This window comes from Mustela lutreola, chromosome 13, assembly GCF_030435805.1.
Source record: "Mustela lutreola isolate mMusLut2 chromosome 13, mMusLut2.pri, whole genome shotgun sequence".
NCBI classification, from domain to species: domain Eukaryota; kingdom Metazoa; phylum Chordata; class Mammalia; order Carnivora; family Mustelidae; genus Mustela; species Mustela lutreola.
The window spans coordinates 638061-655763 of NC_081302.1; the positions used below are offsets into that span (position 1 = coordinate 638061).

Sequence of the window (17703 nt, forward strand, 5' to 3'; positions counted from 1 at the left end):
TGACGGCTGGGGGTCGCTCACCCAGGAAGTCCCCTGGCGAGACTAGAAGGGTCCATTCAGGGTCCAGCTGCACCATGGCCTCAGCCGGGTCTTCTGGGACCCACCCCTCCGGCAGGGGATTTCCCCAGTCGGGGGTGGGACAGCAAGCAGGTGTGGTCGACGCCCCCGCGGGGCAAGCGGGGGGGAAGCAGTCATGACGGGAGAATGTAAACCCAGCGGCCCTGCCCGTCTGGCCCCACCTCCGAGATGCCTGCCCGGTGTCCTGACACCTGTCCCCAGCTCCAGGCCCACGGGTACCTTCAGTAGACGGCACATGAGGCCTGGCCAGGTGTCCGCGGAGAGAACTGGAAACACACCCGTTTCTGAGGAGGCTACTGGGGACCCTGGGCCTTCTCAGGGCACAGCCTAGGGGGACACCAGGGAGACCAGGGAGACCCCCAGCCCACCTGTCAGCCCTCAGCCCTACATCCAGACGGCGCCCATTGTAATAGCTTGTTGTCAAGTACATTAAAACCCACAAAAAGCCACAAAGTGGCCCCAAAGGTTCCCTTCACCAGCTGTTCACCCCAGGCCACACTTGCCTGCTTTCTCTCTCAGTGATGCGGACGGACGCACCCAGCAGTGGCCGTGCCCAGAGAATGAGGAGAGCACCTGAGGACCCTCGGCCTGCCTGCGTTTCGGGCCTCCATCAGCCACGGCGGGGCCGCCACCCCTCTCTCCAAGCAGCTGGCCGGGGGCGCAGGGCCCCTGACTCTGACTCCCACAACTTCTGCTGCAACTACCCCACGAGCCTCTGGGCAGCAGGACCCGCCTGCTCAGGGATCCGGTCCCCCAAGCGCCTGCAAGGGGCATCTGCAAGGGCATGGAAGGGCACAGGCTGTGTGCGGCCCGTGGGAGAGTGCGCTGGGTCGGAGGGCAGCAGGGGGCAGTGCTGGCCCCAGGCTTTCCTCTGAAGGGCAGGAAAGGGTGCGTGCAGATCACCCAGGACCCAGAGCCGCCGTGGAGAGGACAAGCGGGGACGGGCACTGTGGGGGTGATCCTGGCCGGCTTCTCTCCCCTTTCTTTCTGAGGATGCACTTGGCGGGGCCGGGGCGTCTCTGTTGCCATGGGATTTGGAGGTCTGCCATATCTCGCTGAGATATGGCAGACCCCATATCTCAGAAGAGGACACGGGGGCCAAAGGACATCCCCTCGCTGCCTGAGGACATGCTGACACAGCCTGACCCATGTCTGTTGGAAAAGCAGACAGTGAAGGCCAGGCACTGTCCACTAGAAGAGCCCCACAAAGACCCCCGAGGGACCCGGTGCTGCTGGCAAGCCTGTACCTGACACCCCAGCGTTGCTGTATTTCCAGGTGACCTCTCAGTAGCCAGAGGCACCAACAGAACCACCAGGAAAGCTTATCGCGGCCGTGCTACTCAACTGGCCCCAGAGAAATGTGTGCCGGTCCTGTCCTGGCATGGGCCTGAGGATGTCCGCCTGCCTCAGCCGTCCGGGCAGCAGCCCAGCACGAAATCTGGATCCCAGACCGCCTCTGGGAAGTGTTGAGCAGAAGGGAGCCACCTGGCTTTGAGGCACGAATGACTTACCGTCCCCAAACTGTCCTCCCTGCCGTGACAGGGCCCGTCTGTCCGGCATGCTGCTCAGGCTGGGTGTGTGGGGCTCAGAGGAGAAAGCACTGGCTGTCTGCAGGTCCGGGTTGCTTGTGCACCGTCCTGCGGGAGAACTCACGCCCCAGCCATTCTGATTCCGTGACTGCAGGCCTGCTGAGGGCCATGTTGGTATCCTGCAGGGACACAGAGGAGCCTCCCCAGGACCAGTAGGGGCAGCATAACCCGGCCACTGGGAAAGGCTCCAATGAGGAGGCCATTTGAATTGGGTCATGAAGGATGCATAGGAGTTCGTCAAGACTGTGGCTGTCGTAGGAGGGAAGGCTGAGTGTGGGGCTGGGACAGAGCACAGGTGGGAACTGAGTCATAGCAATGGGCAGGGTGAGCGAGAGCCCCAGACGGGGCCCCTCCATGGGGATCTGCTGAGTGTCTGCTCCTACCAGACCCCTCTGTAAGCCCCAGGAAGGTGCAGAACAGATGGGTTTCCCGCCCACATGGAGCCAAACCTACCCTGTGCTTGCAACGGCGCACAAGTCTCAGACGATGACGATTGCTTCAGTGACAGGGACCCCAGCCGGGGTACAAGGGCCGCAAGCTCAGGGACTGACCTCAGGAGGGTCCAGGTGAAACCCCGAGGGCAGGCGGTATGAAGCAGAGGGAACAGCTTGTTCCCTGGGATAGGAATGAGCTAGGGACCAACTGATGGCCAGTGCAGCTGGAGCAGAGTACAAGGTGGGGTCAGAGGGCCAGATGGGGCAGCTCGCAGCCTGAGCCCTGGGAAGTCTGTCCCCACAGGGCGGCAGGAGCCCAGCTCAGCCACGTGGTGAGGGCGCGCTGCTCAGCCATCCTGCAAACAGAGCTCAGCGTTTCTGTGGGGTCAGGGCCTCCCCAGGCTAGAGGGAGCAGGACAGAGAGATGGCGCAGGAGCGGGCGGGGGTGAGGAGGGTCCCGTGTTTGGGCAGCGGTTACACACAAGCTACCTACGGGTGGAGACCGCGTGGTCACCCTCTGTGCTCACTGCTCCCGGCGTCACTCTGAATCTTCATCCTCTTGTGTGGCCAGCTGGTCCTGGCAAGTCCCCGGGCATCAGCCCCGCCACAGGCTGGTAGGTAAACACAGTCGGGACGCGTCCTCACTGTGCTTCCTGACACGGAGGGGCGCTCGGTGTTGAAGTTCGGCGACCCTGGCGGGAGGAATCGGGTAGCGACGGCAGAGGCACGGGGCTGAGTCCACACCGAGCTGCCCTAATCTTCGCGCTCCTCCAGAGCTGCTGCCTGTTTAGACTGAGTCAAGGAAGCAGCCAGGCTGCACGAGGCCACACGGTGTGTCCTCGGGGCCTGTGTTCCGATGTCAGATTGACCCCACAGCTATCTTAGCCATCGAGGGACTCAACCTGCAGTCCTGAAGGTGAACGGAACCCCAGCAGGGTGGCCATGCATCCCACAGGCGGTCACCAGCCCCTGCCTGCACACCGGGGCCCTGGAGGAGGCTGCGCGGTGACGGCGTCCGCCCGCCGCTCAGTCCCAGCGTGAGCTCCACCAGCGTCAACGGGCCCTGTGCGCACGCGGCCTGGAGAGAGGGTCTGGACTCTGGTGTCGGTCTGGCTGGATGAGCGCCGCGGCCGGTGCTCCAGGGGGCTGAAGCTTCTGCGAGTGTCTTCCAGAGTGTGGGTACCAGCAGTGGGGAGCCAGCTCAGGGAGGCAGGAGGGCAGCACGGGGAGGTGGAGCCAAGAACTCAGGGCCACAGCCTCACCCACAGAGTTTGGACACCGTTCTAGACCTCGTGCAGCAGAGAGGTGACCTCGTTCTCAACCTCGTGCAGCGGAGAGGTGACCTCGTTCTAGACCTCGTGCAGCAGAGAGGTGACCTCGTTCTCAACCTCGTGCAGCGGAGAGGTGACCTCGTTCTAGACCTCGTGCAGCGGAGAGGTGACCTTGTTCTAGACCTCGTGCAGCGGAGAGGTGACCTCGTTCTCAACCTCGTGCAGCGGAGAGGTGACCTTGTTCTAGACCTCGTGCAGCGGAGAGGTGACCGCGGGGTGGAGGGAAACATGGGGTTGCCAAGCCCGGCCAGGCGGGCGGCGGCTGGGCCGTGGAGGCGCCGGGAAGGCCGCGTGGGTTGTGCCTGTGAGACCCTGGGCCGGGGGGAGGCACGGAGCTGGGCATCCTGGGCGACAGCCCTCCACACACACAAGCCACCTGGACGGCGATGCAGCCCCAGAGCCACGCTCAGGCCACGAGTCTGCCCAGTGGCGGGGAGAGAGCCAGGTGAAGCGAGACCAGCCGGGGCCCTCACAGGGCACCCAGCGAGGTCCACCAGGTCAACGGCAGAGTCTCGACGAACCACACAGAAGACATGAGGCTAGCCGGGCAGCCAACCAGCTACCAGCCAGGCTAGGAAGCCACGGACCGGCGCTCCTGCGGTGCCAGGGCAGCAGGAGTGGCTGTGCAGATGAGCCCCCACAACCGCAGCTCCTCCCTGTCCCTGGGTCCCTGGTCGCAGCGCCTCGGGCTGCCTCGATGGCGTGGAGACAGAGCCCGTGGCTCTGGAGGAGGCCTGGGTCACGGAGCCTGAGTGCCCCCTGACCACCCACCTTGGTGGGAGAAGTGAGGTTTCTGATGACCCTGCGGCTGGGTGTGGCAAGGATGTCCCTGCAGTCCTGGGCGCACGGTGAGGCGGGCGTGCCGCCTGGGCGCAGTCTGAGAACCAGAACGGGAGGAGCTGCCCCTGGTCCGGGGCCGGGGCGTAGGCGGCATGGGCGCCCCGTGTGCCTGGATGGGCACCGGTGCCCGTGCCAGACCACACCCCTCTGGCCTAGGAATGGGTTCAGGTTTCTGTTTTGGTTTAGGAGCTTAATGCACCAAACACACGGTCGTCTGATGTTGGGAAAGAGCCCGACCTATCCCGCGGGTTTTCAAGGTGGGGTCCCTGGGCCAGCAGCCGCCATGGCTCTGGAGACGCGTAGGAACCCTGGTGGATGACGGAGTCCGAGGCGGTCGCGGTGCCGCCCGCAGGCAGGGTCTTCACGGTTGTCTCGTGTCCGAGGACAACTAGCACTGCCCCTCTGAGCGAACTGACCGCACCGGGTGGACTGGAGGCTCTCGGGAGCCTGCGGGGAGGCGTGTGCAGTCAGCCTCCCGAAAGAAGTACTTCCCGGTGTGGGGACCCGCTGCTGGGCTCCGGGGCTGTGGTCAGGGTGCTGAGGACGGACCACCTGTGGCCCTGGGCACCTCCTCACAGCCATTTAAGAGGACGTATGTGGACTCTCTAAGAAGAGCCCTCTTCTGGGAAATGCATAAAAGCAGGAAAAGTAACGGTGTGTGCTCCCTTTCAAGGTGGCATCGAAGTCCACATAGGGCCGTGCAGCTGGCCGCTGCGCCCACGCCATGAGCACGTCCCGAGGCAGGACGACGCTCTTCCTCCCGCCGGGACCCGATGTGCGTGAGGTGGCCCTGCGCCGCCCATTTAGAAGCTGCCGACGTTTTACGTCATCCACAGCTGTGGGAAGACCGTCTGGGCGGGTTGTGGTCCTCTGCTGGGCATGGTGATCGTCTGCTTGGGTGGAGTCGCTGGACGGCAGAACGTCAGGGCTGCGTTCTTCCAGGCACCTCTTCACAGACGCGCCTCGGCTCACGGGGGACGACCCTCCCGTGCCAGGCTATGCAGGAGGCGGGCGTCCCACCCAGTTTCCGAGACCCCACCCCCAGGAGGCCCGTCCGTCGCTGGGTTGAGGTCGAGGGCCTGGGGCTGCGTGCTGATAGCATCTCCCCCGGGACAGGGGCTCAGGCAGGGACCTCCTGGAGCATTCGGGGGCGCCCTGTGGGCTGGCCCAGCCTCATCCACTCTGCTCAGCAGCAAAGACCACTTCCTGCAGCTCCAGGGGCCCACCGCCCTCCGGTCCCACCCCACGACCTTCCCTAAGGCTGAGACCCCCATGTCGGCCCAGGGCCTGCGGTCCGCCCACCGCCCTGAGTCGGGATATAACCACGACGATCACTTCATTTCTCACACTGGAAGTCAGAGTTACACAGAACCCGCAGAAAGTGGGAATTCTGTGCACTCACTCCCCTGTTTATACAAGCCTAATGTCTCTGCGACGGAAACCGTCGAGTCCCGCTCAGGTGCGCATCTGCGTTCCAAACTATTAACACCACTTTCCGAAGCCCGTGGAAGGACAGTGGGCTGGCAGTGGGCATGAGCGGTGGCCCGAGAGGCAACACGTGTCTCTCATCTTCACGTCTCCAGGCTCTCAGGCCTCTGTCCTCCCCCGGACATTGAGGGTGTTTAAAATGCGACTGCGCCACAGGAAATGTTCTATGGAGTCTCTCTGGAAAATACAAAGATAAAATCTGTGACGACTGATCTTTTTTTCCCTGCAGCTCCAAGCACGGCAAGACTTGTGGCAGCGAGAAGCCTGTTGACGTCCAAGCCCTGCGGAAGAAGGTCAGCAGTGTGACGTGCGGCCCGGCTGCCCGAGCCGTCCTCAGCAGCCTGCTGCTCTATATCACTGACCTCCAGGACAGGCCCCCGGAGCCGCTGCCTGCCAGGAGGGCAGAGGGCGGGGAGAGCAGGGCCAGCCACTCGCCTGAGAGCCAGGACGCCCACCGGCGACCCACGTGCTTCCAGCTCCTGCAGGCCAAGTTCATGGGCACAGGCCGTGAGTTCCGCCTCAAGAAGGCCCGGGAGGTAGGGAGGCTGATATCTAAGGACAAGCAGGGCCCCGGCAGGAGCTTGGTGACCGCTACCATCAACAAGCTCCTGGACAAGGCCCGGGAGGGAGCCGGCCGCCCCATGCAGGACCGGGAGCCGCCCCCCAGCCAGAAACCCCGGCAGGGCCTCCCCGCCGGGAAGGGCACCGTGAAAAACATTCTGAAGATATTCTTGGCCGCAGAGAAGAAGGAGGTCTGTGAGGAGCCCACAGCGGCCAAGGGGCCTCTGCCCAAGCCCACCAAGAGGGGCTCCATGCTGTCCAAGCTGCGGGAGAAGTTCGAGCAGAGTGGTTGTCTTTGCTCCGAGGCTGGCGTGCTGCCGCTCCGCACGGAGGGGAGGAAGAAGAAGAACCTGGTGAGGAAAAAGACGCACCAGCCAGAGACGCGCACGCTCAGCACGGCCACCATTGCCAGCACCTGCCTCGGGACGCCGCTGGCCCGCTTCCTGGCCTGCACCGCGGAGCCTGTGCCGGCCTTCAACATCGCCACTGTCGTCTGCGGCCCCCGGAGCTGGCTGTCCCACTGTGCCAAAATCAGCCATTCCCGGCAACGGCACGTGCTCCGGGGAGGAACAGGCACGTCCCCCAGCATGGGGGTCATAGGAGATGGACAGGGACAGCCTAGTGGGGAACCCACACAACCTCCAGCACCCTGGGCCACGGCTCTTGGGGACAGCCTGGAAATGGCATTCCTGGGTGAGGGGACCAAGCCCATCCCTGGGCTAGCCCCCTCTCCTGCCTCCCACAGGGGTGGGCCCCTTCCTGGCCATGAGCCTGCGGGGTCACTCCTCAAACCAGCCAGCCCAGCGCGTGCCAGGGCAATGGGAGGCGATGGGACGGGGAGCCCTCCTGCAGGGGACACTGCACAGCACACCATGGCGCCTGGGGAAGCTGGGCCAGGCCTGTGGCAGGAGCTCCAGAACACAGGAGCCGGGATGGCCCCCAAGTTTGCCCTGACGGTTTGCAGTTCTGAGGATGAAACAGAAGGAGTGGGTCTAGGCTCGGAGGAAGACCTCCAGTTCGCGCTCCAGGAGACTTTCCCGGAACAGAAAGAAGCGGGACATATCCCGCCACTTCCAGCGCCTGCGGTCCAGGCCCTGCAGGGCACACAGTCAGCCCTGGAGTCTCCCCAGATAACTGTCACGCGGCTGGTCACATATCAAGTGCCACCAGCACCTGCCACGCCGCCCCAGGCCGTGGCATCTCCCCACGTGACTGTCCCACGTCTGGACACGTGCCAAGTGCCACCAGCACCTGCCACGCCGCCCCAGGCCGTGGCATCTCCCCACGTGACTGTCCCACGTCTGGACACGTGCCAAGTGCCACCAGCACCTGCCACGCCGCCCCAGGCCGTGGCATCTCCCCACGTGACTGTCCCACGTCTGGACACGTGCCAAGTGTCACCAGCACCTGCCACGCCGCCCCAGGCCGTGGCTTCTCCCCACGTGACTGTCCCACGTCTGGACACGTGCCAAGTGCCACCAGCACCTGCCACGCCGCCCCAGGCCGTGGCTTCTCCCCACGTGACTGTCCCACGTCTGGACACGTGCCAAGTGCCACCAGCACCTGCCACGCCGCCCCAGGCCGTGGCTTCTCCCCACGTGACTGTCCCACGTCTGGACACGTGCCAAGTGCCACCAGCACCTGCCACGCCGCCCCAGGCCGTGGCATCTCCCCACGTGACTGTCCCACGTCTGGACACGTGCCAAGTGCCACCAGCACCTGCCACGCTGCACCAGGCATCAGGTGGTGGAGACAGAAGTTCTAGTCTTCTGAGTAGTGAAGGCAAGGGTCGGGGTGGGTTTGAAAATGCTCGAGGGGTGTTTCCCATGGGGACAGGAAGTGAGAACATCCGAGCAGCCAGCACGGTTGGAGGCCCCCTCCAAGTTCTGAGTGTCCCTCTGGCAAGGGGTGCCACCAGCATGGGTCAGGACCTCCCAGCGGCAGCCCCACAACAATGTCCCACCCAGGGAATGGCAAACACCCACGGTTTTGGGGATTCAAAGGAGCTCCAGCATCCTGAGGGTCGGGCAGGAGAGGACGTGTCTGAGCCGGCCTGCAAGATGCATCAGTGGCCAGCATCAGGGGACAGGCTGGTCCATGGCAGGGACACCCCATGGCATCATCCCATGACCTCAGGGAATCGACAGACAGGGGACAGCCCCTCAGTCCCTGACCATCAGCGAGAGCTGCCTACCCAGGCAGGACACCCAGTGGGTGTCTCGGCAGCTCTGGGGGCCACCCCCAGCGACAGAACCCAGTCTGACAGTTCGACCACTGGGGAAGAGAAGATCCTGTGTGGGCACGAGCTCGGAGGGCTGCCCCGAGGAGACTCCGCCCAGCCTGGCGAGCAGGCTACAGGGAGCACCAGTCCTGGCCTCGGCAATGACAGCCCTGCCCCCCTCATCGAACGTCCCCAGCCAGCTCCCGGAGCCCCCAGGCGGGAGGCAGCCACAAGGGCCACAGAGAGCCACACTGCACCAGCAGCAGGCAGCGTTCTGAAGTCTGTAGACAGCGTGGCCAGAGGGCGGGACCTAGCGCAGGAGCCGGGGGGCTGCCCCCTGCCAGCGTTCCCCAGCCTTGCAGCCGTGGCCCTGACCCAGGCCTCTAGCCCCCCGCACAGCTCCGTGCCAACCAGGTGCAGCGAGCACCTGCTCGAGAGTAGCACCCGTGTGGGTTTAGGGCAGCGCTGGCCAGAGCCCCCCGAGTCCCCGGCCGCTGTCCCACTGCAGGCGGCAGACACCCCGCTCAGACCGGCTGAGCCACGAGTGAGTGTCGTGGCTGAGAGCAAAGCTAGCGTGGTGGCAGGAGGCAGAGGGGTCCCAGTTGTGCACGGGAGCCCCTGTGGGGGGGTCATGACCCGAATCCCAGGGGGAGCTCCCCCCACACCCCTGGGCAGTGCTGCGGTGGAGCCTCCGCCTTCTGGGAACCAACAGGCCGAGGAGGACAAGCACGTCCTGCCCAAAGAGCAGGTTCCTCCTGGTGCTGGGGCTCCCTGCCAGCCTCCACCACCTGGAGCAGCAGGAGGGCAGTGGGTGGGTGGGGCACTCCAGAAGGGCCCCAACCCCCCAGCACACTCACCGTCTGTGTCCCTCATGAGGGCCGGCGTCCAGGACAGAGTCGAGGTTGGGGACAGGCATCAACCACGGGCAGGCCAGGGAGCACTGGAGGAGGGGGCTGCCGGGCCTGTGAGGCTGGATGGTCCTCCAGACAGGGGCGTGGCTCTGTGGGGCCAGAAGGCTGGGCCACAGGCTATAAAAAAGGGTCAAACACAGCCCAGGGAGGTGAAGGTGGGCCGTGGTGCTGAGGTGGGGGCCACCGAGGTGGGGACAGGTCATCCGTGCACTGGTAAAGTTCCAGAACATGCACAGGGGCAGAGGGAGAGGCCTGCTGAGAGACCCCCTTGGGGACATAGTGCCCAGGCTGGAAAGAACCAAGAACCATCCCCCGCAGAGAAGCCGGGGCACCCAGCACAGGCCCAGGCCGGCAGGACGGCACCCCACATCGCAGCAGGCCCCGCCGACAGCTCGTCAGAAGCAGCATCTGCTGTGGGAGGGAGGAGGAGGTCCTGCAGACCGGCCCCCAGGGGCAGCCAGGCGGAGGCCGGAGCCCCACACCAGGTGGCAGAAAGCCAGCCTATGGTGGGCAGGAGCCCGTGGTCTTCTGGCCCCGAGCCAGCGCCTGGCTCCACAGGGCCCACACCCAAGCCCGGGGGCTGCGAGATGCCCTGTGCCCCAGCCCAGGAGGGACCCCCAGAAGCCCCGGAGGCAGAGAGTGGTGCGTGGGAGCATGTGCGGTGCGGAAGGCTGGCGCACTTTGCCAAGTACAGAGCCCAGAGCTTCAGCGACCAGCGGTCCTTCGATCTGTCCTTCCGACCCACAACCATCAGGGCTAATGACACATTCGAACTCCCCAAGTGAAGCCCCGGCTTCCGAACACGGACATGCCCAGCACCTCTGTTCCTGCACCTCGTCGCGCCCAGACTGCTTCCCTCACACACGCGCGTCCAGAGCGCGGCGAGGAGGACCCCTTTCGCTCTTGGTAACTGGTCCTGGGAGGGTCTGCGTCCTCGAGCTGTGCAGCTCTGCACCATCTTCCTGGGGCCCACCTGGCTTCTCCTCGGGGACGGAGCAGCAGCAGGACCAGGACATCCAGGCACTTGTCCCCACGGGTCCCGTTCTTCACGGTGCTCGAGGGTGCCCAGGTGCAACTGCTGTTTCCACACCTTTGCGCTTGCTGCTGAGCCTGTGGGCGTCTCTCCTGTCCTGCTTTGGTGCCTCAGGCCACCCGGCCCTTTGTGGAGTCATCTGCCGGCCGCAGCCCCACTGCTCGGCACAGGTACAAGAGCTGCCCGTGAAGAGCCCAAGGGGTGGGCTCTGGTGGAAGGAGCCCCGGGACACCTGCCTCGGCCCCAAGGGAAGCCGCACAGGTGTGGATGTTTCCAGACCCACAGTCCCAAGGAAACGGCCCTGTGGGTGCCGCTGGCTGAGGACGGGGAACGTCCCTGGAGCCACATCCCGTGCCCGCCTGCAGGGCTTCCCGCCTGTCCCTCCGCGTCCATGTGTGTTCTTCCTGCGGTCCTCGGTCCCTAAGCCTCGGCCTCTGCTGCGTCCACCGTCTGGAATCGTCAGGCATCGTGTGGAAGAGCAGGAAAGGAAATAAAAGGCCCTGGTAGTCACGTGGCCTTAGGCAGTTTCTCCAACTGTGGCTGCTTCTCCCTCGCTGTCTCCACAGCACGGCCACACTGGGGGCACATCTCGTGTACGGTGTCCAACTCTCAACACTATCGCCCACCAGGGTCAGGGCCGTCAGGTGGCCTCGGGCCAGCCGCCAGCTCTGGTGCAAGGGGACAGCGGGAGGGCTGCCCCACAGGCGCTGCTCTCAAGACCCCCGGCCGTGGGAGGGGCTTCCCGCGCCTCGAGCTCGCAGTGCTGTCCGCTCTGCTGCGGGTGAGCCATGTTCTCAGCAACGTGGCTGGTCCCGTAACCAATTCACCTGGTCCCGTAAATGCTTCCTTGATGCCTCCGGCTGGAGCCGCGGAATGTGACCGTGGTGCACGGAGGGTCTCAAGAGGCTAAGCAGGGGCCAGAGGGTCCACGCGGCCTGCTGTGCTCTGTTCAGCAGTGGACACACTGCTAGCTGCCCACCCCTCAGGCCAGTGGTTCAAAGTCTGGCGGATGGGCACCTTCCACCACTGTGGGGTCACGAGTCCAGGATCCTCAGGGGTTGCCAAAATGTGCCGGGCCTCCTCCGTGGAGCAGCGACAGTGCTCCCGCTGCTCCGCGAGGGCCCGCAGCCTGACCCCATGGGACAGACAGTTGCCTGTGTGCCCCGTGCTGCCCATGCCCTCATCTGGGCACCTGCGAGCCCTGGGGGGCACTTCGCCTGCTGCATCTGGCTCCTACATGGAGTTGAGGGCTGGCGGGGGACAGGGGCCGTCCCACCTCTGCCGGAGGAAGGGGGTCCCTTCCTGGGGGTTTGCAGGCTGGGGGGTCTGGTGTCCCTGCCCTGGGAGTCTCGGGAAGGCTGCATCTGGTGGGCTGGCTTCCTGGAGCCACAAACCCCGGGCAGCGCCAGTGCCCACACTCGGGTGCGGGGCCCCACAGAGCCCGGCGTCCACATCTGCTCACACCCGCTGCCGCATCCTCCGATGGGGACCACGAGCCGCCACACCTGGCAGGGCACCACCTTCTTCACTGTCCATCCTCCTGCTCTGGTCCAGAGGATCTGAGGCCATTTGGCAAAGAATGTGATGACAGAAGAGATAAAAATATATTCACTGCGTGTTCTGTTTTTAAAATAAGCGGTGGGACTGTGTTGCTATTTTTAAATAGACCAGAAAGTCCGCTGGAGAAGGCTCAGAGCGGTGTGAGTCCAAGTGGGAACCAGAGCCTCCTCCAGATGCAGCCTCCAACAGTTTGCACACCCAGCTCAGCTCCACGCCTGGCAAGCGCCGCGGGCGACAGTGACCTGCTCAGCCGGGGTGCCCTGCTCCCCGTGCACCAAGTCCGGCCTCAGGTGCCATGCCTGTGCTGGAGCAGCTCGCCGTCGCGGGGGCTGGACGGAGCTCTGTGGGCGTTCCCGCTACACAGAGCCCACGCGGGCCCAGGACCCCCATGGAAGCAGGTGCCCCCACAGGAGGAAGGCCTCCGAGCCCCCATGCATCAGAACAGTTGGTGGCAGAAGGGGGGCCGCCTGGGCTGTGGGCATCGGAACAAGGGGACGTGTGTATGAGCCGGTCAGCCCAGGGGCGCGCTGCGCTCTTGAGGAGGCCGTGGACACAAAGGCTTGCTTCAGCCTGCATGGCTCCTTCTGCGGTTTACGGACGGCTCAGGTACCCAGCCTGCTGTGCTGTTGGGGAATTCCTGCTGGTGAAAACTCCCAGGAGCCCGCCCGGGTCTCAGGTGCGCCATCTGTGAGTGCCCGTGGTTAGGATTCTGCCAACTCAGTGTCTCTTCCTTCTTTGAGTTTCGATTTTGTAATTACGTGATTGTGTAATAACCCACAGCTGTTTGATTCCCTGTTCTGTTTTACCCCTTTTGTATACAAGTATCTCAAAAATGGGTTTCTCTGGAAAAAACTACTAACTATAATTTGTTGTATCTGTTGTGTTCTTTCCTTTGAATTTTTACCAACTTTATTCAGCGGGAGACAATTTCAAAAGCAGAAATAAAAGATGTTTCCTGTCTCAGCAAGGTGGGGCCATCTTGGGGCGACTGAGGGCACGACCCTTACAGCCCTGCACACGAGGGGCGAGGCTGTCGGCTGGGCAGGCTGGGCGTGGCAGAGCGGTCACGGGGCCACCACCGGGAGCCACCACACCCGGCGCTCTGGGGCCACAGGTGAGGCCGACCCAAGCGCCCTACCCCTTGGGGACACGGCTCTCAACGGCGCCCCCGGGGAGGGGCCTTTCCAGTGGCCGGGTGTGCACGCACAGGCTTCTGCAGCCCACGAGCTGGCCTCTGCGCTAGACCTTCTGGGGCTGCAGGACAGCCTCGGAAGGGGTCCGTGTGTGTGCTCGTGCACACCTGTGGGGTCCCTGGGCGGAGGCGGTGGGTGTGCGCGCACGGCCTGCTGCAGGCTTCTCCGCCCTAGACTGAAAACACCGCACCTGCCGCCGGTCCTCGTCCTCGTGGGCACCCAGTTAGGGCCTGTGCTCTCAGCGCTCAGCACCCGGCCCGGAGCTGGGCGGGCACTGGGGGGGCGGGGCCCGTGCAGCGAAGGGCGGGGCCTGCAAGGAGGCGGGGCCTGCAGTGGGGGCGGGGCCCGCAGCGGCGGCAGGGCCCGCAGCGGGCAGGAGCAGGGCGACGGGGCGGGGCCAGCAGTGGAGGCGGGGCCTGCCGAGGGGCGGGGCCTGCCGAGCTCCAGCCGGCAGGTGTCTTCTGGGGGCCCGCAGCGCAGGCCCCGCTCCTGGGTGACAGCCGCTCTCCGACGCTGGCCTGGCAGTCCCGGGCTGCCCGCCGGACACGCGGCGACGGTCGGCTCTCCCCGCGTGGACGTAACCCTGCTCTCAGCCCGCACTCGAGGCTGCGGGAAGGGCGTGGACGCCGCGCATCCCGGGGCCTCGGAGTCCAGGCAGGGAGGGTCACCCGGCGCGGGGCCCGCAGACGCCCGCACCACTCGTTCCCCGTGGGAGCGACCACACACGCGTCAGCGCCGCCGCGGGGCTCACCTGCCCCCGGCCTGGGGGCCTTCCGATCCCCCATCACCTCCGCGTGCCACCCAGTCTTCCCGCCGCGCGGCTTCCCCGAGAAGGTACTGCAGGGGCCGCGGCCCCGGCTGCGCGCTCGGTCCAGGAGAGCCCCCAGCGCGCTGTGCACGGACCCGCCTCTGCAAACGCGCTTCTCTTCTCTGTGGCTTCGGGAAGCGGAAGGTCCCGTTGGCTCCGAGGGGGCCTTTCCTGTCCCACTGTCGCTGGGACAGAAGACCCACGCAGCCCACGGAGCCCCTGGCCACGTTTGGCCCCCATTTCCCCCGGACCACACACGTGCAGAGAAGCTGCTCCCCACACAGGCGGGCCCTCCAGAACTGCGTCCCACAGCCTCAGAGGGAAGAGAACCAACAAGACTGCGTCTTCTGGCTAAACGGGCTCCACCTGGTCAGGACCTGGGCTCCCACAGGACCCGCAGGAGGTCATGTCAGGAGAAAGACGCCGGTCACAAAAGGAGCCCCGTTCACAGTGGCTGACGGCAGGAGGGCCCCAGGGGCTGGGGGCAGTGTCTATGGGGACTCAGTTTCAGTTTGGGAAGGTGAGAAAGTTCTGGAGTCAGACGGTGGTGCTGGCCGCACAAATATGAGAACGTGTTTAGGGCCCCTGGGCTGTTCGCTCACTTAAAACCGGGCCCAGTGTTCCGTTGTGCGTAATGTATATTTTAGCACAATTTTGAAAGCGGGAGAGGTTGGTAGGAGGCCTTGGCATTGGCAGGCAGGAGCAGTGTACGTCCAGGAGTGAAGGGATGGGGCCTCGGGGCGGCTCTGAGCCTGCTGCCGAGCTGCCAGCCGGCCAGAGGTGGCACCTGAGAAAGGTCAACAGGCCTCTAAAAATAACGCCCCACCCCCCACCTTCTGCCGCTCTGAGTGCTGGTGTATTCGCTGGGCAAGCAGCGCCTCCCAGCAGGTCCCGCAAAACCAGCGCCCGTGTGACCGATTCAGCTGCTCCAGTCCTGGCACTGGCGGAGTGTAGACACCTACCTCGGCTTACGCGACATCTCCCACAGGGCGTGGAGGCTCCAAGACACTCAGCTCCAAGCCCACCAAGCCCCTGCCGCTCTTCTCCTGTAACCCTGGGAGCTGCTTCGCTAAGACCAGGGGCAGCGTCCACTTCCCAGGCTGGCGGGGGTTGGGGGAGTGTTCTCCAAGTTCAGAGGGAAAAGCACAGAAACGAAGGTGTTCTTCCTGCAGGACAGACTCTCCTAGAAAGGTTCTCAGGGAGAAAGCATCTGGTTACCCCTGCTCATGGAAGCGTGGGGCCTGGTGTTTCCACTGCTCCCAGGCCCGGCCGTGCAGAAAGCCACAGAGAACATACGCGTCGGCTCCACCTCGGTGTCCGTGTGGCGGCTGTGTCCCTGCGTGTGTGACTGTCCTGTCATGAACTGGGACATCTTTCTTGATGCTATTGCTTTTATGCTCCAAAGTGGACAAGGCTGTCACTTTTCATCCACAGGAATGTTTCTGAACATGACTGTGTTTGGAGATCCAGCCTTGGAAGAAGTGAGCAGAGGTAAGACACATTGGTAGGCTGAGCCCTACATTGACCGGTGTCCTAGTGAGAAGGGGAGATCAGGCTGCACGTGCACGGGCGACCCCATGAGGACATGAGGAGGAGACAGTGTCAAACGTCCAGGGGCCAGGACCTGGAACTTCCCGACTCCAGGACTGTGTGGACAGGAGTGCCTGCTGTACTCACTATCCGGGCTGTAGTTCTTTGTCGCCACAGCCCGGCTAACAACACTAACACAGGCAGGGTCTCTTACAAAGGGAAGAATGGGAGAGAGGTGCCTGGGGGGCTCAGTCATGAAGCATCTGCCTCAGGGTCCTGAGATCAAGTCCCGTGTCCGGCTGCCAGCGTGGTGGAGAGCCTGCTTCTCCCTCTCCGTCTTCCTCTCTCCCTGACTGGTACTCTGTCTCTCTGTCTCTCCCCGCTCTCAAATAAATGAATAAAAGCTTTAAAACATTAAAAAAAAAAAGAAGAAGAAGAAGGAAGAACAGGAGAAAGAATGATGGGGACAGGCAGCAGCGCGCACTGAGCCCGGGGCTGTCCCGAGCTGGGGGCCTCCTGCCTCTCCTGCCGGCTCTTCTCTCCGTCGGCCCAGAGGCACCGGTCTCCCACCACCGGCCTCCGGAGGAGCAGGGGCTCTTGCACCGGCCTGAGGAGAAGCAGCTTCTGCCATCCTGCAGGACCTCTGGGGGTGAGGGTAGAATAGGTCGTATCACAGTATTTTTTCTTTAAAATGTTCATTTTAGGGGTGTCTGGGTGGCTCAGTCAATTGAATATCAGACTCATAATTTCGGCTCAGGTCATGATCTCAGGGTCCTGGGACGGAGCCCTGAGATGAGCTCTGCTCAGTGGGGAGTCTGCTTCTCCCTCTGTTCCTCCCCCGCTCCACACTGTCTCTCAAATAAATAGATAAATCTGTCTTAAAAAGTCCATTTTATCTGATTTTGAAATAAAACTTGCTTATGGGTAACAGTTCCTGAAAACAGTCTCCAAAACCAAACCGTAAGTTTCTCACCATGCCCAGAACGTGCCGGATACCTGACGTTCAAAGTCCGTCGTGGGGGAAGGAGAAAAGCCAGCGAACCCCAGGGCTCTGCTTCTGTCCGCCGCCCATGAGCCATGTGCTCCCTTCAGCGTCCTGGGCTCCCGCAGCTCTTTTTCCCCCGGCCCGGTGGGCCTGACAGCTCCTGTAAAGGGCTTCGGGGAGGGAAGATTGGGGTGACTCCCCGCAGGGTTCGCAGGACTTGCTCTCCAGGGGAGACGGATGGGAGACGCCGGAGTCTGGGGGGGTCCAGAACAGAAACACAGCGCCTGGCCTTTGCCGAGCGCGCTGCGGACCCAGCACCCGTGAAAACCCTCCCGCCTCCAGCCGGATCCCCTCCGGGGATGCGGAGACCCAGCCCTGCTGGGGTCACGTGCCCAGAAGTGTGAGCTGGGGACCAGCACAGCCTCCAGGACCCACGTCCTGTCCACTGCAGTCTCAGGAAGATGGCTCCCCCAAACAGAAAGGCCCACATCCATGGATCCCAAGACCGGGTGCACTGGGTGGGCCCAGGGGTCGCCTGCAGCCCCAAGAGGACGATTCCGCCACAGCCTGGGCCAGCCCTGCCCTGTGGGGTCGGGAAGCGCGTTTGCTGTGCGAGGAAAGTGACCCGAGGACAGGCCCCACACTTGGGCCAGCCAGGTGGCCGCTCACAAGCGGTGGCTGGAGACCTCGACCGACCCAGTTCCTTAATCCACCACTAACGCCATCGTATGTGCTCCTTCCGGTTTTGTGTGGAGGGCCCTCCCCCGGGCAAGCGGCAGGGGTGCAGGCTTTGTGCACCTTGACCCCTGAGCCCCAGTGGGCCTGGGAGGCCGAGTGCTGGCCGGCCCAGACCAGGAGGCAGGCCCACAGCCAGGCTGGTGGGGGGCATAGCCCACAGGGCCCGGGGGCCCTCCTGCCCCCACTGGGGTGGGGTTGTTACTCCTTTACTGGCTACATACGTTATTCTGGAAATTTTCAGACATGCAAACCCCTCCGTGGACCCAAGGCCCAGCCTCCATCTCTGCTGTGGCTTCGTGCAACAGCTCCTTTTTTCTCTCGCTGGAAGAGATTTCAAGCCAAGTCCAGACGTCATACCGTTTCGCCCATCAATAGTCTTCTTTAGTCAAACGAAAAACACATC

General features: G+C 63.8%; 1 protein-coding gene across 1 annotated transcript; it reads left to right on the forward strand.

Moving 5' to 3' along the window:
* Positions 1 to 193: 193 nt before the first annotated feature.
* LOC131814091 (nascent polypeptide-associated complex subunit alpha, muscle-specific form-like) lies at positions 194 to 13015 on the forward strand. Its single transcript, XM_059144777.1, has 5 exons — positions 194 to 293; positions 3389 to 3637; positions 4082 to 4216; positions 5444 to 5564; positions 5990 to 13015. Exons 1-5 carry the CDS (start codon positions 194 to 196, stop codon positions 10236 to 10238), a joined length of 4854 nt encoding a protein of 1617 aa, XP_059000760.1. The 3' UTR covers positions 10239 to 13015.
* The last annotated feature ends 4688 nt before the right edge of the window (positions 13016 to 17703 follow it).

What these genes read in the sequence shown, in the direction of transcription:
- LOC131814091 (XM_059144777.1), top strand. Translation starts at nt 194, where the DNA reads ATGACGGGAGAATGTAAACCCAGCGGCCCTGCCCGTCTGGCCCCACCT. An exon ending in AGACCTCGTGCAGCGGAGAG is followed by an intron (nt 3,638 to 4,081) that starts GTGACCGCGGGG and finishes CCACAACCGCAG; the next exon opens with CTCCTCCCTGTCCCTGGGTC. An exon ending in CACCCACCTTGGTGGGAGAA is followed by an intron (nt 4,217 to 5,443) that starts GTGAGGTTTCTG and finishes GGGCTGGCCCAG; the next exon opens with CCTCATCCACTCTGCTCAGC.